Below are 22,576 nucleotides of genomic sequence, written 5' to 3' on the forward strand. Positions count from 1 at the left end.
TATGAACAAATTACTTTGAATAAGATATTGTTATTGGTGTCTAGGATAGCTCTTAAGTGGAGCTATTATTTAAAATAATCATAACGAATAAATATCGTAGCTTTTCGGAAACGGGGAAGAATTTTCAAGAATTTGTGGTGCAACATAACTGCACAGTTCATATCACTAAATTTCAAAGTTGGATTGTTAACGAACGGCTTACTCGCCTTGGTTGATATATTAATGTGAAATTTAATCTGAAATAGTAAACTCATTTGTACTAATTTTTTTAAAGGGCAGTTTACTACTGGTGTTGGGTGTAGCCATAACAGTATAAAGTCTAGAAAGTTAAAAATTCGAGCTAAAATGATCACTTCAGAGAATGTTGACATGAGGAAAAGAATTTTGAATGGGAATGGGAAGATAGTCCAATTTCACCTGCAAATGAGTAATAGTTGTGGGTTAGGATAAAAGTTAGTAAGATGAATCTCAGTGAATTCCTGGCAGAAAACCTCCGCCAATTGTCTGAATTCTCCATCTGTAAACTTTTCCTGAGTGATCCCATCCCAGAGCTCCAACACAAACTCCAATCCCTGCTTAAAGCCTTAGGCCCTTCCCAGAACAGCTCCCGTGAATCCATTTCCTCATCATCCTTATGATACCCTGCATACCCAGCTTCTACATGCTGCCCAAAATCCACAAACCCAACAATCCTGGGTGTTCAATTGTGGGTGGTTATTGTGCCCCACTGAAGGAATTTTGGCACTCATTGACCGATGTGTTGAATCAATTGCACATAATCTAGCCTCCCACATCAAAGACACCAATCACTTTTCTCCTGGATCCCTACTTGTCATTTTTGACACCACCTCACTATACACTGACGTCCCTCATGCCCATTGTCTTACTGTTATTGAACACTACCTTTCCCAATGTCCTTCATCCTCCAAACGTACTACCTTGTTCCTCATACACCTTACTGACTTCATCCTAACCCACAACTACTTCTCATTTGAAGGGGAGGTATATAAACAAATATGCGGCACAGACATCGGCACACACATGCCAAGCTCGTATGCCAACCTTTGTATGAGCCATCTAGAGGAGATCTTCCTAACCTCTCAAAACTCCAAACCTCTAGTCATGGTTATGTTCATTGACAATCTCTCCATGATATGGACCCAGGGCCAAGGCACCCTATTTTCATTCCTTCATTCCTTAACACCTTCTCTCCCATCCATTTCACGTGGTCCTCCTCAACCCAGCGTGCCACCTTCTGAGATGTTGACCACCTCCTCTCTGATGGCTCCATCTGCACCTCCGTCCATGTTAAACTGACCAACAACCAACAGTACCTGAATTTCGACAGCTGTCACCCCTTTCACACAGAAAAATCTCTCTCGTATAGCCTGGCTGCCTGGGGACAGCATATCTGCAGTGACAAAAACTACCTTGCTGAGGATCTCATCAAGACCTTCACAGGCAGGCATTATCATCCAGACCTAGTCTGCAAACAGATCTCCTGTGGCATTTCCCCTCACAACCCCAATCGTCCCATCACCCTCAAAAACCAGCCACGAAGGAGTGTCCCCTTCGTCACCCAGTACCACGCTGGACTGGAACAAGAGAACCAGAACCACATCCTTCATCTGGCTTTTGATTACCTATCATCATGCCCTGAAATGAGGAAATCCTACCTGAGATACTTTCCACCCCGTATAAAGTGATGTTCTGTCGCCCACCCAACCTCCACAACATTTTAGTCCATCCCTATGCTGCTCCAAATCCAAAACCCTTGTGCCACAAAGATCATTTCCCTGTGGAAGACCCAGGTGGAAAACCTGCCCAAGCCACCCACCCAGCACTTCCAATTCCAGTCCTGTCACAGGTTTACCCTACCCCATCAGGGGCCGGGCCACCTGTGAAAGCAGCCATGTTATTTACTAGCTCTTCTGCAATCAATGCACAGATTTTTATATTGGTGTGACTACCGTCCAGCTGTCCACCCTGATGAATGGCCACTGCCAAACTGTAGCCAAGAGCAAAATAGACCACTGTGTGGCACAATATGCAGCTGAACATAACTCACTTCATTTCAATGGCCACTTCAATACCAGAGTCATCTGGATCCTTCCCTCCACCATCAGCTTTTCTGAACTGCGTGTATGGGATCCCCACTCTCTCCACCCAACAGTTGCCACCTACTCTTGTCCTATTGTCTCCACCCCATTCTAGTCCCCCGCCCTGTTTATTTGCAGCCCTCTACCAACACATCCGCCTCTCTTTCTCTACTTCTCTCTTATTTGTTCCTTTTTTCCCCACCTCCCTGCCCCACAACCTCCTGACACTGCACTTGTTGGCAGTCTAGTCCATGCACACTCCACCAGACAGCATTCGTCTCTCTCTCCATCTGCGCACTACTATCCCTTCCCCTTCTCCACCCTCTCCAGATTATAGGTGCATGTCTTTTAATCATGACCTGCAACTTGACACATCTTCTTTATGGTAAGTAGCAATCTATCTTTTCCTACATGGTTGATATTCCCACCTGGAGTAGGTGTTATTTGATTTACTGTATAAAGAAATTGGCTATATTCTAATCTACACTTAATTGTTTTTATTAGTTCAAATCTATCCTTCCAATATAGTTAAGTGGGCTCTAGATTTTTGCTGTCAATCATTGTTAAATAAATTACTTCTACTTTTTAAAGTTGTTACTCAAGAATCCAGTCTTTTTCTGGGGTTCTTCATTATACAATTTTTACATCATTTCTTGCCATTACTTTTCTAACAAATACGTATCATTTTCACCTTATTACTTATTTCTAGAACTCTGGAATGTGCTTGTATGTTAGGACTCCTTTTAAGATTATCTTATAGTGTCTTACTATAAGAATAAAACCTCACAACATGATAGTATCCCACCAATGAAGCTCAGAACAAGTCTGTCAGAAATTCTTTATTATTTTTCTTTTTCATTCTTTAGAAGTAGCTTCACCTTATTTCACACATTTGCCCTTTCGTTTTCTTTCAAGTTACTGTTTTTTCCATCTTTAAAGAAACCAGCACTCTTTCCCGTATTTACTCAAAATACTGTGTGATGTCCCCTTGTACCTCCTTCATTCCTCAACAAATATATGGTTGGAGCCATCCCTTCTACAGGTTCACCTGAACCTGGTAAGGGTTCCATATAAGGGAATAACATACCCAACACAACTCCATACCTTACCTTAATAAGGGGTGTGGTATTTGTCCATTTCCCAAATAATGAGCACTCAAGTAGTGTTTCCCTTCAGGAATCACTATTGTGTGGCCTTCCTTGTAATATATTATCCACCAGACATTTCTGACTTCCTGATCACTTTGCAGTCTACTTTGTTCGGGCCTCCTCCTTGTATTTTGTGTATACTTCTGTCTATTTCCATCACATCCCATTTTTACCATTTGTAACTGTGATCCACTACATGCAGGAGGTGGCTATGTGTGTAGCAGAGGCTGTATGGTGTGGACTGGGCAGTTTTTTTATGTAAGTGGGTCTGGGGGAAATACAAAAAGGGCTTCATTCTCAGAGGGTGCAGGTCAAATATAGGAAGAACGTAGAATAGGAATCATCGGTATAACAGTTGTAAATTGTCGTAGCTGTGTTGGAAAAGTACCAGAGCTCCAAGTGCTAATACAAAGCACTGCTGCTCAAATCGTTATACGCACTGAAAACTGGCTAAAGCCAGAAATAAGTTCTGCCAAAATTTTTGCAAAGAACCTAAAAGTGTTCCGAAAGGATAGGCCAAACACAGTTGGCTGTGGTGTGTGTGTTGCTGATAGAAATAGTTTACCTTGTAGCAAAATTGAAGTAGAAAGTTTCTCTGAGTTAGCATGTCTAGAGGTCATTCTTGGCTACCATAATAAAATAGTAATTGTATCCTTTTACCTACCTCGAAACTCAGATGATACATTTGCTGAAAGGTTTTTTTTTCATTAAAAAAAAATCATCCAAAATTGTGCTAAATGTGTTCTCTGAAAATAATTTCAATCAGTTAGTTCATGAGCCCCACAAATAGTAAACTGTTGTGAAAACACATTTTACCTCTTAGCAACAAATAATCCTGAGCTAATAATGAGCATCAAAATGGATACAAGGATTAGTGAACACAAGGTTGTCGTAGCGAGATTGAATATTATTATGCCTAAATCGTCCAAAATAAACGAAAAATGTACCTATTCAAAAAAGCAGATAAAAATTCACTTGATGTCTTTTTGAGAGACAATCTCCGCTCCTTCCAGATTAACAATGTAAGTGTAGACCAGATGTGGCTTGAATTCAAAGAAATAATATCAAAAGTAATTGAGAGATTTACACCAAATAAATAAATAAACACACAACTGAGCAGATTCCCTTTGGTACTCAAAATGGGTGACAACACTGTTGCAGAAACAATGAAAAAAGCACGCCAAGTTTAAACGAACACAAAATCTTCAAGATTGGTGATATTTTACAGAAGCTTAAAATTTGGCGAGGGCATCAGTGTGAGATGTTTGTGATAGTTTCCACAAAGGAACTTTTGTTACTAAATACAGTCTTTTAAAATTCCTTCACCAAAGAAGACAAAGTAAATATTCCAGAATTCGAACCAAGAACAGGTGCCACCATGATTAACTTAGAAGCAGATATTCTCAGATTAGTATTGCAACATAAATCACGTAATAAAAGCAAGTCTTCTGGTCCAGACTGTGTATCAGTTAGGTACGTTTCAGAATATGCTGATGCAGTAGCTCCATCCTTAACAATTGTATTCAACTGTTCACTTTATGAAAGATCCATACCCAAATTCTGTGAAGTTGCACAGGTCATACAAATATTCAAAAAAGTTAGTAGAAATAATCCACTAAATTACAGGCCCATATCATTAACACCAGTATGCAGCAGTATCTTGGAACATATATTGTGTTTTAACATTATGAATTACCTTGAAGACAACAGTTTATTGACACACAATCAACATGGATTTAGAAAATATCGTTCTTGTGAGACAAAACTAGCTCCTTACGCGCACAAAGTGTTGAGCAATATTGACAAGGGATTTCAAATTGATCCCGTATTCCTAGATTTCCAAAAGGCTTTTGATGCTGTACCACACAAGTAGCTTGTCGTGAAATTGCGTGCTTATGGAATATTGTCTCAGTTATGTGACTGGATTTGTGATTTCCTGTTAGAGAGGTCACAGTTTGTATTAATTGACAGAAAGTCATAGAGTAAAACAGAACTGATTTCTGGCATTTTACCAGCTAGTGCACAGGCCCTACTGTTCATCATCTATATAAATGGTTTAGGAGACAATCCGATCAGCCATCTTAGGTTGTTTGCAGGTGATGCTGTCTTTTATCGTCTAGTAAACTCATCAGAAAATCAAAACAATTTGCAAAATTATTTAGGAAACATATCTGAACAGTACAAAAATTGACAATTGACCCTAAATACTGAAAAATATGAGGCCATCCTCATGAGTACTAAAAGGAATCCATTGAAGTTCCATTACACAACAAACCAGTTATTCTAAAGGCTGTAAATTCAACCAAAATGCTAGAAATTACAGTTATGAACAATTTAAATTAGAAAGAACACCAGAAAATGTTGTGGAGAAGACAAACCAAAGATTGCTGTTTATTGGCTGAAAACTTAGGAAAATGTAACAGATCTACTAAAGAGACTGCCAAAATGTAACAGATCTACTAAAGAGACTGCCTACACTATGCTTGTCTGTCCTCTTTTGGAGTTCTTCTGCACGGCCTGGGATCCTTGTCAGATAGGATTAACGGAGTACATTGAGAAAGTTCAAAGAGGAGCAACACGTTTTCTATTATTGTGAAATAGGGAAGAGATTGTCATGGACATGATATGGGATTTGGGATAGACACCATTAAAACAAAGGCGTTTTTCATTGCGGTGGAATCTTCTCATTAAATTTCAGTCACCAACTTCCTCCTACAAGTGCGAAAATATTTTGTTGACGCCAATGTACGTAGGGAGAAATGATCATCATATAGAATAAGGGAAATCAGAGCGCACACGGAAAGGTATAGTTTCTCATTTTTTCTGCTTGCTGTTCGAGAATGGAATAATAGAGAATTATTGTAAAGGTGGTTCAATGAACCCTCTGCAGGCACGTAAGTGTGATTTGCAGAGTATCCATGTAGATGCCAACAGCCTGTGGTGTAGTGGCTAGCGTTGCTGCCTCTGGATCCTGGGGTCCTTGATTAGATTCCCAGCCAGGTCAGGGATTTTCTCCACCCAGGGACTGGGTGTTTGTGTTGTCCTCATCATCTCATCATCATTTGGGTAGTGCCGAGACTGGAATTGGGAAGATTTGGAAGTTGTACAGATGCTGATGACCAAGATGTTGAGTGACCCACAAACAACCACCACCACCACCACCGTCTGTGAAGATGTAGATGTGGACGCATTGTACCTCTTCAGTGTTAGCCTGTCATCTATTGTTTTATGGTACTGTATGCCTCCCTCCAAAAAAATATGGCCTACCTAACATCTGTCTTGATGTCCTTTTGATCATCCTGGTTAGCTACCTCCCTCTCCGCCGCGTCCGCTAAATCTCATTAACCTTCAGGAACTTGATACTGTGTCGTTTGCTTTCCTTTGTGTATCATCAATAAATCTTCTTTGCGATTACTTATATCTTCATCAGTTTATATGCTTGTTCTAAACAAAGAACACTTAATATTATTTATGGTGATGTCATATTAATGTACATCAGCTGCTTATACCCTGGGCTGCAGTCATTTCACCATTTCCCTCTTTTAATATTGGAACTTAAATGATTGTCGCATTTTAAAACTAAATCACGTATTTTGAATTCCAGTACCTGGGTGATATTTTTCTGTCAATGCAGACTTTTGCACTATATTGTAGGTTATCCTGTACTTGCCTCTGTAATTCTTTTATAGTTAATTCTTCCCCTTTATGCCAGTTTAACATTTTTATCAATGGTTCTCATATGAAAGGTTTCTTCATTACCTCTACAGGTGATGGTACTGTCATCATGCATGGTAGGTAATTAATTTATCAGTACCTGAAAGTCAGGAATTAATTGTACCCAAGATTGTATAGCTAACACTTAGTTCAAGAATCATGAAAGAAGGTTGTATACATGGAAGAATCCTGGAGATACTAAAAGGTATCAGATTGATTATATAATGGTAAGACAGAGATTTAGAACCAGGTTTTAAGTTGTAAGACATTTCCAGGGGCAGATGTGGACTCTGACCACAATCTATTGGTTATGAACTGTAGATTAAAACTGAAGAAACTGCAAAAAGGTGGGAATTTAAGGAGATGGGTCCTGGATAAACTGAAAGAACCAGAGGTTGTACAGAGTTTCAGGGAGAGCATAAGGGAACAATTGACTGGAATGGTGGAAAGAAGTACAGTAGAAGAAGAATGGGTAGCTCTGAGGGATGAAGTAGTGAAGGCAGCAGAGGATCAAGCAGGTAAAAAGAAGAGGGCTAGTAGAAATTCTTGGGTAACAGAAGAAATATTGAACTTAATTGACGAAAGGAGAAAATACAAAAATGCAGTAAATGAAGGAGGCAAAAAGGAATACAGTCGTCTCAAAAATGAGATTGACAGGAAGTGCAAAATGGCTAAGCAGGGATGGCTAGAGGACAAACGTAAGGATGTAGAGGCTTATCTCACTAGGGGTAAGATAGACACTGCCTACAGGAAAATTAGAGAGACCTTTGCAGAAAAGAGAACAACTTGTATGAATATCAAGAGCTCAGATGGAAACCCAGTTCTAAGCAAAGAAGGGAAAGCAGAAAGGTGGAAGGAGCATATAGAGGGCCTATACCAGGGCGATGTACTTGAGGACAATATTATGGAAATGGAAGAGGATGTAGATGAAGATGAAATGGGAGACATGAACTGCGTGAAGAGTTTGACAGAGCACTGAAAGACCTGAGTCGAAACAAGGCCCCGGGAGTAGACAACATTCCATTAGAACTACTGACAGCCTTGGGAGAGCCAGTCCTGACAAAACTCTACCATCTGGTGAGCAAGATGTATGAGACAGTCGAAATTCCCTCAGACTTCAAGAAGAATATAATAATTCCGATCCCAAAGAAAGCAGGTGTTGACAGATGTGAAAATTACCGAACAATCAGTGTAATAAGTCGCAGCTGCTAAATACTAACACGAATTCTTTACAGACGAATGGAAAAACTGGTAGAAGCCGACCTTGGGGAAGATCAGTTTGGATTCCGTAGAAATATTGGAACACGTGAGGCAATACTGACCTTACGACTTATCTTAGAAGAAAGATTAAGGAAAGGCAAACCTACGTTTCTAGCATTTGTAGACTTAGAGAAAACTTTTGACGGTGTTGACTGGAATACTCTCTTTCAAATTCTAAAGGTGGCAGGGGTAAAATACAGGGAGCGAAAGGCTATTTACAATTTGTACAGAAATCAGATGGCAGTTATAAGAGTCTAGGGACATGAAAGGGAAGCAGTGGTTGGGCAAGGAGTGAGACAGGGTTGTAGCCTCTCCCCGATGTTATTCAATCTGTATATTGAGCAAGCAGTAAAAGAAACAAAAGAAAAATTCTGAGTAGGTATTAAAATCCATGGAGAAGAAATAAAAACTTTGAGGTTCGCCGATGACATTGTAATTCTGTCAGAGTCAGCAAAGGACTTGGAAGAGCAGTTGAACGGAATGGACAGTGTCTTGAAAGGAGGATATAAGATGAACATCAACAAAAGCAAAACGAGGATAATGGAATGTAGTCTAATTAAGTCTGGTGATGCTGAGGGAATTAGATTAGGAAATGAGGCACTTAAAGTAGTAAAGGAGTTTTGCTATTTGGGGAGCAAAATAACTGATGATGGTTGAAGTAGAGAGGATATAAGATGTAGACTGGCAATGGCAAGGAAAGCATTTCTGAAGCAGAGAAATTTGTTAACATCGAGTATAGATTTAAGTGTCAGGAAGTCGTTTCTGAAAGTATTTGTATGGAGTGTAGAGCCATGTATGGAAGTGAAACGTGGACGATAAATAGTTTGGTCAAGAAGAGAATAGAAGCTTTCGAAATGTGCTGCTACAGAAGAATGCTGAAGAGTAGATGGGTAGATCACATAACTAATGATGAAGTATTGAATAGAATTGGGGAGAAGAGGAGTATGTGGCACAACTTGACAAAAAGAAGGGACCGGTTAGTAGGACATGTTCTGAGGCATCAAGGGATCACAAATTTAGCATTGGAGGGCAGTGTGGAGGGTAAAAATTGTAGAGGGAGACCAAGAGATGCATACACTAAGCAGATTCAGAAGGATGTGGGTTGCAGTAAGTACTGGGAGATGAAGAAGCTTGCACGGGATAGGGTAGCATGGAGAGCTGCATCAAACCAGTCTCAGGACTGAAGACCACAACAACAAGACGTATGTTTTGTGGAATAATATGTCATGCGAAGTCATGTAATATTCTTTATTATTTGTTCACAGAGATTACCATGTGAGGTGATATTTAGGAATAGCTATATGTTTTACTAGTTCCCAGGCTAAAAATTCTTTAAAGCCTGACTGCTAAATTGTGGGCCATTAATAGTCAGTAATCTGTGTGGTTGTCCTTCATTTGTGAAATATTCTCTCAAAGAGTGACATACTGTTTCACCATTTGACAGTATCATGAAAAGGATGGACTGCTACTCACCATCTAGCAGAGATGTTGATTTTCAGAAAGACACAATAAAAAGACTACTAAAAATGTAAGTTTTCAGCCAGAAGGCCTTTTTCTGAACTAGACAACATACACACACACATTCATAGAAATGCAACTCTCACATACATGACCGCTGTCTCTGGAGCCATGCCCAGACTTTGATCAGCTGCTCATGATAGGAAAAGCAGTCTGGGTGGTGGGGGTAAGAAGGGGCTAGGATGCAGAGGGGGAGGGAGAGCAGGATATGAATGGGGGATGGTAAAGTGCTGTTGGTGGGAGTGTGCAGGGAACGAGGTGGAGAGAAAGTAGAACAGCTAGATACAGTTGAGAAGTTAGATGGTGAGTGGGTAATTGGGGTGGGGTGGGGGTGGGGTGGGGGTGGGGGTGGGAGTGGGGGGGGTTAAAAGACAGTGAATGTGCTTGTGGAATAGAAGACAATGTAGTGTTGGAGTAGGAACAGTTAAGGGGATGAAGCACAATGACTAATGAAGTTTGAGGCCAGGAGAGTTAAGAGAATGTAGGATGTATTGCAAGGAGAGTTTCCACCTGTGCAATTCAGAAAAGCTGGTGTTGGTATGAACGATCCATATGGCACAGGCTGTGAAGCAGTCATTAAAATGAAAACATTGTGTTGGGCAGTGTGCTAAGCAAATGGATGGTCCAGTTGTTTCTTGGCCACAGTTTGTCTGTGGCCATTTATGCAGACAGATGGCTTGTTGGTTGTCATGCCCACATAGAATGCAGAACAGTGGTTGCAACTTAGCTTCTAGATCACATGACTGGTTTGCAGGCAGCCCTGCCTTTGATGGGATGAATGATGCTGGTGACAAGACTGGAGTAGGTAGTGGTGAAAGGATGTAAGGGGCAGGCATTGCATCTAGGTCTATTACAGGGATATGAGCAATGAGGCAAGGGGTTGGGAGCAGGGGTTGTGTAGTGATGGACGAGGGTATTGTCTAGATTCGGTGGCCAGTGGAGTACCACAGTGGGAGGGATGGGGAGGACAGTGAGTAGGACATTCCTCATTTCATGGTACTACAATAGGTAGTCACAACCATGGGGGTGAATGTGATTCAGTTGTTTCAGCTGTTGATAGTGCTGAGTTATGAGGGGAATGCTCCTCTTTTACTGGTCACTGATGACTTGAAAGATAAAACATGGAAGGTGGTTTCTGTACGAAATGTTGAATCAAAACACCTTTCAGCCATTTAACTTTCCGGTTGTTATTTTATTAGAGCAACCAGTTTCAGAGCTACAGTACACCATCTTCAGGCACCTCTGTGTCAAATAGCCCTTAAGCTGGGGAAGGCAAAGGAAAGTATGACCGTTACTGATTGACTGATGTAGGAAGAATCCCACATTTGGTCCGGTCAAAATAATGGCCAGGTTTCAGTTAGTGGTATCTAGATTTTTGAAACAATAATCCTTTAGATTGTCACTTTCCGCGTCCGCAAGTGATGGTCAAAATAATAATAATAAAAAAAAAAGTTACAAATGGAAATTTAGATGTCTGAAAGGTGTTTTTATTTAACATTTTATATTGAGCAGCCGAGATCCTGCAACCATCTATATAAAGATAGACTAATTACGGTCTGTGAAGGCCTTGGTGAGACCCTTGGTATATTTAAAGAGGGATCAGTTGACACTACAGATACAATGGCCATGGGGAGCTAGGCCCCATCCGTATCAAACCTGCCAGAAATACTTCCACTTTGACAGGTGCCATCTGTTTGTTAGCAAGATGTCCCTTTCAAACAGCTAAGTCACCTGTGACCATCACATCTGTAGTGACGAGCAGGCCCTCTCGAAATATACAGAGGGTCTCACGCTGATGTTCACAGACTATAATTACCTTCCCAACCTTTACTGAAACAGAGACCTCCCATGCCTAATCGCTTCAGTCACCCATCTTCTCCCAAAGGTGTCTCATGACTGCATGACATTGTAGACAGTGTGTCTGCTGGATCAGCTGACGTGATGTCCTTAGGCTGCTATAAACTGCTCAAATGTTCCTCTTTAAGTTTTTTTAATTTAAAAAAATTGTAGCAGTGGAAATAGTTATTTTTGTCAACCCCACTACGTATCATTTGTTTTTGTGAGGTTTCTTCAATACCTTACCTTCTTCTTTCGTACGTCAACAATTTCTTTAATGACACTGAATAACATGCTCTGCTATAAGCTTTGTTGCTCTGCAACTGTTTACTTTCGTTGCCCCTGAAAATGCGCGTTTTTCAATATTTCTTGCTATTTTTCTCGAAATATTCTTCGTGTTAGCTTTTTTGTCTGTCTTTGTTGCCTTCACTCGGTCCTAGACATAATGTTAGACATACGTTGTATGTTTAGTGCTTATAGGGAGACATTGCACCTATCGGCTACATATGTCCTCCCGGTATAGCATATAACGTTTGATAGATTCCATTTATTTTCTAATATATTCTGGATACTACGGTCCTGTATAAATTTGTATTGTATGGCTGGTCCTGCTATTCAGTCCCAGCTAATAATATTCTTCACCCTGCTCAGATCCTCTTCCCTGAAGATGTCGTGATTTAGCTGAAAAAGGAGCCCGTTACTCACTTCAAACAATTAAAGCATTCATACCTCAAACATAGTAAGGCATTCATAATCAGAATTCCATGATTTGAACCATATATTGTTAAATTTACCGTTAATACGATGTACTTTACATTTAACTCCAGGCTTCTCCTCCTCCTCCTCCTCCTCCTCCTCCTCCTCCTCCTGCCTGGTCCATATACCAGAGAGTAAGTCAGATACATTACATTTTACATAAATTTCATTGCTAATACAGGTTCTTTGGTATTAACACCTTCCATCAGCAGCTGCATGGAGTAAGTCGTCCACCACAGCAAGTGATGACTTCTGTTCACCACTCTTGCCCATGAGAGGTGAACTTCTGCATATATTCTTGGCCCTACATAAACAGAAACCTAGTGACAACGTTCTGCATCACTTTGGCTCAGTTAATGTAGCGTAATAGTGTTCCTCTCCATATTCATATGAATATCTTCCATTTCTCAAAGAGCCTAAGAAATGTCATGTTACACTACAGCAGTACCCATACACTTGATTATTGAAGTTTCCCCATTGCACGCAAATGTTGCACAGTGTTGGAAAGACTAGTTCTCGAGTATACTGACGTGGGACATTATGGCCTAATATGTTTAAATGATCTTCGTCAAACCCCAAGGGTGTCCCTGAACATAGTCACCAGTGTCAAAAATATTTTCCTTGAAACAAGAAAACCATTTTCTTGCGATGCTCTGTCTAATGCTATTGGTCCTATACACGGCACAAATGCTTCTGGCCCTTTCCGCTGTTGTAACCTCTGTATTGAACTCAAACAGAAAAATATTTCAGAAATATTCTGATTCCTCCACTTGGCACTCCATTTTCTAGTGTCCACAGCTCCACTCACTGTCTCCAAATGACAGTATGTAAACTTAAATAGCAGCAATTAACTACAGATAAAAATTACAGTCAGTACATAAACCCATAGGAACCAGAATACCAACATGCAAAAACAAAAATGCTGCTAAGTTACGCAGAACCCAATTTATTATATTCGTATTAAGTAATGCTATATACAATGTAAATGTCTATATACCATATGGCACTCCAGTAGGTGTGTAAAAACATACATATCTTCTAATGTACTGTCAACATTTTGAAGGAATTGGTGAAGAACTTTCAGAGACTTACAATTCTGTCCAAACATACATTTACATCTATATAAATAAAAATATACGAGGTGCATTCAAGTTCTAAGGCCTCTGATTTTTTCTTCTTCTCCGGACTGGAAAGAGATAGAAACTTGCGCATTGTTTGAAAATGAGGCCCCATTCATTGTCAATACGTCCCAGAGATGGCAGCACCGTATGGCAGATGGAATTTTACCGCCAACGGCGCGAATGAGAACTGTTTTAAATACTTAAAATGGCGACGTTTTCCTTTCTTGAACAGCGTGCAATCATTCGTTTTCTGAATTTGCGTGGTGTGAAACCAATTGAAATTCATCGACAGTTGAAGGAGACGTGGTGATGGAGTTATGGATGTGTCGAAAGTGCGTTCATGGGTGCAACAGTTTAATGAAGGCAGAACATCGTGTGACAACAAACCGAAACAGCCTCGGGCTCGCACAAGCCGGTCTGATGACATGATCGAGAAAGTGGAGAGAATTGTTTTGGGGGATTGCCGAATGACTGCTGAACAGATCGCCTCCAGAGTTGGCATTTCTGTGGGTTCTGTGCACACAATCCTGCATGAAGACCTGAAAATGTGAAAAGTGTCATCCAGGTGGGTGCCACGAATGCTGACGGACGACCACATGGCTGCCCGTGTGGCATGTTGACGCGCAATGACAGCATGAATGGGACTTTCTTTTCGTCGGTTGTGACAATGGATGAGACGTGGATGCCATTTTTCAATCCAGAAACAAAGTACCAGTCAGCTCAATGGAAGCACACAGATTCACTGCCACCAAAAAAATTTCGGGTAACCGCCAGTGCTGAAAAAATGATGGTGTCCATGTTCTGGGACACCGAGGGCGTAATCCTTACCCATTGCGTTCCAAAGGGCACTACGGTAACAGGTGCATCCTACGAAAATGTTTTGAAGAACAAATTCCTTCCTGCACTGCAACAAAAACATCCGGGAAGGGCTGCGCGTGTGCTGTTTCACCAAGACAACGCACCCGCACATCGAGCTAACGTTACGCAACAGTTTCTTCATGATAACAACTTAAGTGATTCCTCATGCTCCCTGCTCACCTGACCTGGTTCCTAGTGACTTTTGGCTTTTTCCAACAATGAAAGACACTCTCCGTGGCCGCAAATTCACCAGCCGTGCTGCTATTGCCTCAGCAATTTTCCAGTGGTCAAAACGGACTCCTAAAGAAGCCTTCGCCGCTGCCATGGAATCATGGCGTCAGCGTTGTGAAAAATGTGTACGTCTGCAGGGTGATTATGTCGAGAAGTAACGCCAGTTTCATCGATTTCGGGTGAGTAGTTAATTAGAAAAAAAATCGGAGGCCTTAGAACTTGAATGCACCTCGTAAATGTATGTCTGTTCAAAATCGTAAATCTACAAAAGTTCTTCAATGATTGCACAGTGTTGCAATTGAATATGTGCTTGTTTTTATATTTGTATTTTTATTGTGTAAATAAATATGTGGCATGTAAAGGGTAAACATTATTACCAAAAATCTTGAAATTTCTTGGCCAATTTGCTTCAGGCAGTACTCAATGAACATATGGACAGCCACATATTTTTAATATATAAGTGTATATGTAATACATAAAGGGAAATCGTTGCTACCAAAAATCTCAAAAAGTACTTGAGCAATTTGCTTCAAATTTTTGTGTATTACTGTAATAATAAACGTTCGGACACACACACACACACACACACACACACACACACACACACACACACACACACACACTTACTGCCAGGACTTGGAGATGAAGAATTTCACCACTCCATTGAAGCTTGCTTTCACTCAGGTTCATAAAAAATCGTCCAGTTTTCATCTCCTGTTAAGTATAGTGAAGAAATGCCTCCCCTTCAGCCATGTAATTTTGCAAAAGCTCCCTGCATGCCTCTGTGCACCTTTCTTTCATTCCTGAGCTCAACTTTTGTGGCACCAACATCAGTACCTCATGAAACAATATGGTGGGCTGGTCCAACACCAGTGTTCATCGTTGCTGCAGTATCACTAAATGTAATATGCCTGTTTTCCTGTATCAGCTCATCAGCTCTCACAACATTAGTCAGTGACTGTACAGACAGTGTGCCCTGGAGAGTGGCAAATCCTCAACACTTGGTGCACCACAGTTGAACCTAACGTGCCCACTCGTACACTGTGTTCATCTCAAAAACTTTCACCATATTGCACTGCCATAAATGAATTTCAGTTGGTTTCAACTTTTCAGCTAAAAGAAATCTAATGACATTTCGCTGCTCCCCATTGGTGCAAACCTGCTATGGTGCTGTCATTTTGTTTAATTTATTTCCAGCACCCTATTTGTGAGGTAGGTGTGCCAGACCTACGTGATAAGTTCTTGGACACCACCAAAAAAATAACAAAGAATCACAAGCTTTGTTGAAGTTTCATATTTTTATACAACTTTTCCTGTTATTTATTGAATGGACCCTGTGCATTGATAAGTTTCTTCAGTTTTGATGTATTTTATATTTTGATTTCCGAATCTTTTGTGGTGCACTTTGAGTATTAGTGTGTGTCATAAAGCTCACTGGATTACTCTTTTCTGGTCTGACAGCATGTATACACAACATGTACAGCCTACTTTCCAAGTAGCCTACCACGACAATCTCACCACTGGCTTTTTCCCCGAATCCTAACTCTTTTAAAGTCAAATGCAATTGTGTACTTATTATATAGTCTGTTATATGTTGATGTGGTTAAGAGCACTTGTCAGGCACATATAAAATATTTTCCATTCTAGCGCTATACTGTTTCTTGCTTTGTCTGATTTCAATATCGACTATTCCTTGACAAAATGCACACATACGAGTACCTTGCTTTCCCAGTGCAATCACTTCAGAAACACGAAATTCTCTGTATGAAACAAAGCACTTTTTATTTTGGAAAGAGTGTTACACACTGAGCTTTCAGCCAAAGCATTCTCCAGAAAGGAAATGAAAACTCTCTCCCCCTCTCCGCCTCCAGCCACTCTGGCCAGAATTGTTCATTTTGGCATGACCTGAACTCATAACTGGTTACAAATTTGTTAAATTTGACCAGCCCAGTTTCATTTATAAATGGTTTATTCACAGTATACAAAATTATTTAGTAATGAAACTAATTTCAGGGAGTTTTTACAAAAAATAAAAAAAAAAAATCAAGGATATTTCAAAAACACCACTAAGTAGCCTTGTTACAGTAATTCCAGGGAACCAAGCAGGACATACAAGAGTCCTGCAAGTTTAATTGCTTAAAAATGTTAATGGCAATTATTCTGTAGTAACACAGGAAAGGTACATATTTGAAGAGCCAACTTCCAATTGTACCACAATTAAACAGTGGAAGGGAAAAATTTTGTGTTGCTGAGATGAGAGATACCCAGATATTACAAAGCATAATGTACTATGGAATGCCTCGTGCTACCAATACAGTGCCTGCATGCTGTTTGGTGAAAGTTTTGTTGTAAATAGCCTGATGTACAATAACTAAAATTGCTTGTGTATTTCATGTTGGCTACACCTGTGCTTTTTATTAACTGTTATTATATTGTTCTGAACAGGCAGCATGGAAAACCATAAAACTACTGCTCTGCAGATGATATCCTAATGTTTCCTGTGTGTTGTGTTTCATTGAGCATGTCTCAATGAGCAGCACCACTGCACTACCCTCAGAACAAATAACTTTTTCAACAGAATGATGAGGATATTTCAATTTAAGTGCAAGCATATATGAATTTTATGGCTCACTCAGCTCACAGGTACATCACAAGCAATTCTGTTGTTTTGCATATTGGAGATCAGTGCTGTTGGTCACCAGAGTTCTGGCAGTAAATGTATACTGATTAAAATTTTGGTGTTCTTCTGGGAGATGCCATTGCCTTAACCCAAATGGGCCTGTTAATGCCAAATACAAAGTGGCACCAAGCTATGTTGTCTTTAGGTCTACTGATAAAATGTACTGTCTTTATTACATTTTTCGTCTCGAGTATATCTTGAGAATGTGTGTTTAATCTCGTGCATTCTTGTGACCAAATAATTATAACAATTTAGTTTTCTTCTTGAGTAGTGACTTTTTCGTTTAAATTTATCAAGGCAGCTTAAATTAAGTGTTGAAAAATAGATTGATTTGGAAAGCATTCAACATATGATACACAGTGAGCGGAGTAAGCTATAAAATTCAAATCTGTTTCCACTTAAATTGCATTGAAAGTTACTTGATCTGGGGATAGTGTTGTGGCATCCCATTTAAAGTGCAGTGTTCCTATGATTCATCAGTACAGACTCTTCTGTTTGTTTTAGTGATGTTTATGAGTTTGAGAGTTTCTGAGACACTCCTGTTGCTGATAGTGATGTGTAAATAATTATTATGTGCAATGAAAGTTAATTTTACGTGCACATTTCAATTGCTTATTGTAACCAACCTCTTTGATTCTTGAGAACTTGTCAGTTTTGCAGTGAATCAGATCAATTCTTACTTGATGTTATGCAGTAAAACTATGTATTGACTATTTCAGTCATGTGGCATCAGTGTACTGGTCAAAAAATTTGTGGTATTTGCCCATCATATGAAACTGCTTGTTTGCTGCATGCTTTCATTTTGAGGTGTGTTGTGTTGTTGAGGCTCACATAGGTTTGTTGTATCAAATACACAGCCCCTTCCATTGTGACTGCTCCATTTAGTGTACTAAATGTGTCACCAGTGTATGTCATGACACTACTATGCGTTACATACAGCCTCGTGTATGAAAATTGTTTCTGTTTCAGTATCCAGCATCGGCCACCAGGCGTCTAGATCACTTCACAGTGACGAATGCTTAACTGGCTCACTACCACGTCAGCACAACCATCACACTGTCCATCGCACACCGCGCCTGCCACCCAGACCGATTGTCAACAGGCACATTCCACCACCCACATCATTTCATTTTAATAGTCAAAGCTAGTGCCTGCTTCTCATGGGGCTGAAGTATTTGTGTACGTACTAATTTATTTAAAGTGTTGGTGTATAAGAATATTTTGCTGACGACAGGTGGAAAATCTGTGAGTGGCTTTAATATGACGGTGTTTGTGAACTGCAGCTATGTAGCCTTTATTTTTGCATAGAGCTTAAAAAAATACTACTACCATATGACTGTGAGCCATTCGTTGAAAGTTTGTGGTGAACTGTGTGCCTCTTGGTGGACTAGTTGATGGGTGTTGATGGGGACTTTCATATGTTACATTTTTCCACTGTGGTGACATCTGAGCAGGATTTTTGTGAAAGTCAAAGAATAATCCATAAAGTTAATGATGGCTGTGTGATTGCTGATATGTTATGAGACAAGTAAGATATTTATTTATTTCTGACAAGGTGGGTGGACACCAGTTAACTGGACCAAATGCTATAATCTGTCCAGCCGTTCAGAGTTTGGGACGTATGGATAAGAATGTTGACAGTGTGTCTTGTTGCCTGACGTAACCACCTGAGGAACCCAGACAAATTTAATGTCTATTTTTGCTAGCAACTTGTTCATATTTTGGACATTTTGTGTGATAGTTGAGTAGAACGGGTTTATGGACTAGGATAGTGTGTTTACAGTATTTAGAACTGTTAAATGGAATGTGTTTGTAAGAGTTATAGCCAGAGGAACAATGAATATAGTACAAATGTTTTCTATTGCTTCTGCTAAAGTAGAATTCTGTTGATATTTTGATTTGTTCCCTTACATAACCCCTATTTTCTATTATTAAGATTGGTGCACTATGCACAAGAATAATGTGTAATAGATGTATTCACAATTGGAGTCATTTTACCCTCAAATCTTATGTTGTTACCTTTTTGCTAAAACTGCATCTACATACATCCTTTCAAGACTTTTTACAGTTTTATTTCATTGAGAAAAAAAAAAATCTCGATAGTGTTTAAAAACATTTTTTCGCTATCATTGTCTGGAAAGGAAATTGCCAGTGTTTTAATCACCAAGGAAGCCTTAGGGTTTGTAAATTAAATTAGGATTTGTTTTTTTTTTAAGACTTATTTGCACATATGTTAAAATCCTGTCTATGTAACATTTTTTCTCTCTCTCTCCTCTATGAAGTTGTGTGGAAAATGGAAGAGTAATGTAAATTGTATTGCAGTTGTTTTCCTGTTTTACACATCTCAGGTGATTAAGTATTAAGAAAATGACATCACTTGCCTAATATAATTGGTTTGATGTAGCCTGTATTAGGGTAACAGTTTCATCTTGTTTGCTATGTAGATGTTTTATACTGCATTTAAAGAAGAAAAATGTGTTTCGTTATTGATTCCTTAAAAATAATTTTGTGGAACATTTGAATATGTTTGCTGGTTTCAAGTTGGACATAATTTTCTGGACAATTCATAAATAGCTTAAAAAATTGCCTTATTTTATCATACATGTATGTGAATAAGATACAGTCTGATAATTTGAGTGCATCTTGGAATAGTGAAATGTTCATACTTCATCTTGGAGAATGTGGGCACAACAAATAGTGCTGCTACTCACTTGCCCCCCATCCCCTTGTTCCAAAAAAAGAAGCCACAGCTCGATATTGCCACATAGTTATTTATGCATCGCAAACAAGTTTTATTTGTAGGTGGATGTGCAGGTATTTCGGGTGAGGTTGTGACTACAGACTTGCATGAAATTCAAGCTTGTTGATAGTAAAATCAGCACTTTTTAAACTAAAGATAATTGTGTAACATATACTGTCTTTTTATGGATTCTTGTGCAGAGGGGAAGTTGGAGCTCAAAGCTTGTGTGTGCAGTGTAATTGATGGGCATATCTTGTCTTCCTGAATGTCACGTGAATGAGTATTACTTGACATTCCACTTTACCCAAGTCATATTGTAGTTTCCTGTTAACGTGCTACAAGAAAGATTGCATAAAAGATTTTTTAAGCTACATTCTTATGGTGTCAGATGCTTCAACAACAACTCGAGTGTACATATATTGTTGACTAAATTAAATGAAGTGTGTCAGTTCTGTTCTGATTCTACAATACAGCACCATTAATGGCTAGAGGCTTCATGCCTGATGCTGTTGTTAGGTTTTGAATGTAAATCAGAAGTTTGGTGCTCTGTTGTTCCTAGAATGTGAAATGAACACATTATATATATTATCTAGTTTCTTATTATAATGCTCCATGAGTAAATTATGTCAGTGTTAGAGGGGTGCTTCATGATATGTAGAAAAAAATTAAATGTACTGTAGTATTTTATTTGCCATGACGGAATAAGGAGTGTGAACGATAATGCAATTTAAATTAAGTAAAACTTTTTTGAGTTAGTTTTCTTGGCAGCCAATCATTTGCAGAACTTTTTACATTATGCGCTTTCAGTTCTGTGTAATATGTGTTATTTTTTAGAGACTTGCAGTAATTTTATGTATGTGAAAAAGATGGGGACCATCTATGTGCCAAATACATTGTAGATTTCTATTTTCAGTACTTTGTTTGTCTGAGGTGAGGTAACGTTTATGGCAGCTACATACAATACTGACCTGCAGTTTTTAAACATACTGTTACTTTGTCTGTTGTTAAGTTACACTTTATTTAATTACTTTGGGGGTGTAATGTTCCCTTTGTGTGCCATAATTTCAGTGATCTGTACGAACTGAGCACATACTCTCTATTTTGAAAGAATCATAATATAAACTGAATGAAGCAGTAATGTAAGAATTAATTATGGTAATTGTGGTGTTGTAATTCTTACCGTTTTTTTATGATTCACAACAAACTTTTTTTGTGAGGCTTGTTATCTCCACACTTTTCTGGACTACATCTTATTAGAGTATAACATGTGTAGCACCAATTTGTGCCCTGGATTTCATTAATATTTTTCCGTTGATGTATACGAGTTGCAGTTTCAGTGTTAATCACTCTTGATGTAGATGTTGCACGTATGTGCCACAAAATTATTGATTACTTACCTTTAGCTACAACTCCCCTCAAAAGGAATGAAGTTACTAATAGAAAGCAAACACGCCCAAAGCTTGTAAGTAATGTGATTCTATTTTGTTTAAGTAAAATAACTTTTTTGTTAATACATCAGTGTCGAACACTGCGCGTTCATCGTTGTGACAGTGCGCAATGGATCTTTACCTTTCAAAAACATTATTTTGCAAACAGTTTGCATAGAAAAGTGTTATGTGCATTCCTAATTACTGGCTGATGAATGTAACTTACATATGAAAGGTGGGATCTGAGCTGCCCTTGATTCAGTGTTTGCAGGTTTTACCTGCTTTGGATCATATGTTTTCTGTGTACTGTGTTCTTAATCTTCAGAGTTGTTAAAATATTTATTTTGCTCCCAACTTGAATTACAGCAAAGCACTTCCAGCTGCCAGAAGTATATTGCACAGAGATTTTGCTGTCAATTTGCCTTCATTAAATACAGCAATGTAGGTAAAGATAGATTGCTACTTACCAAAAGTATTGGTCTATCTTTTCATAGGTTGTTGATATTCCTACATGGAGCTTCATTAAATAAAAATATTCTAGCTTTGAATTTGTCTTAATAGTAAAACTACACGCCTTCCCAAACCTCAATTTGTTTCATTTGCTATAGGGCTTTCTCTCCAGTGAAATGAAAAATTCTGCAGTAATTGGTAGAAATCATGTGCTCATTGACACCATAATTTTCAAGAGGGGTTGGGTGGTAATAGTCGTCACACAAACCCACATGCACCAATGATTACTCTAATAAATTCCTTCATATTTTGATTTAAACTAAGTGATAAGTATTAGAACCCAGAAGGACAAACATTTAGCTGACCTATGAAACTGGTGGCTACATGTGAACTCCATTCAATAGTTACTGCAGTAATAAGGATACATAAGGCCTATTTATTACAACTGAGAACAAGTATACATCATCTTCAGTTATGAAATAAACAAACACCCACAAGAACATAAAAGAAATTATTCAAAAGTTGATTTGACTGATCAGTGTACAGTTTTCATATAATATCTTTCAGCTTAATTTCAGTATTGTATATAAAACAGTTTATGAACATATGGTATTTCAGAATAAATCACGGCCAAGATGGAATTGTTAGACTGCACTACTTGTTTGTTTCTAAATATGCCATTGAATTACACTCTTTAAGTTAGGATGGAAACTCACCTTTCTGGCTTTATACTCATTT

General features: G+C 39.0%; 1 protein-coding gene across 1 annotated transcript in view; it reads left to right on the forward strand.

Moving 5' to 3' along the window:
• LOC124711386 (protein son of sevenless) overlaps positions 1 to 22,097 on the forward strand; it is a 252,363-nt gene extending 230,266 nt beyond the window's left edge. The window contains exon 25 of the mRNA XM_047241436.1: positions 18,191 to 22,097. Coding sequence (XP_047097392.1) covers positions 18,191 to 18,369 — 179 coding nt within the window. The 3' untranslated portion in view covers positions 18,370 to 22,097. The remainder of the gene's footprint in view (positions 1 to 18,190) is intronic.
• Positions 22,098 to 22,576: the final 479 nt, after the last annotated feature.

Source organism: Schistocerca piceifrons, chromosome 8 (genome assembly GCF_021461385.2).
Source record: "Schistocerca piceifrons isolate TAMUIC-IGC-003096 chromosome 8, iqSchPice1.1, whole genome shotgun sequence".
Taxonomy (NCBI): domain Eukaryota; kingdom Metazoa; phylum Arthropoda; class Insecta; order Orthoptera; family Acrididae; genus Schistocerca; species Schistocerca piceifrons.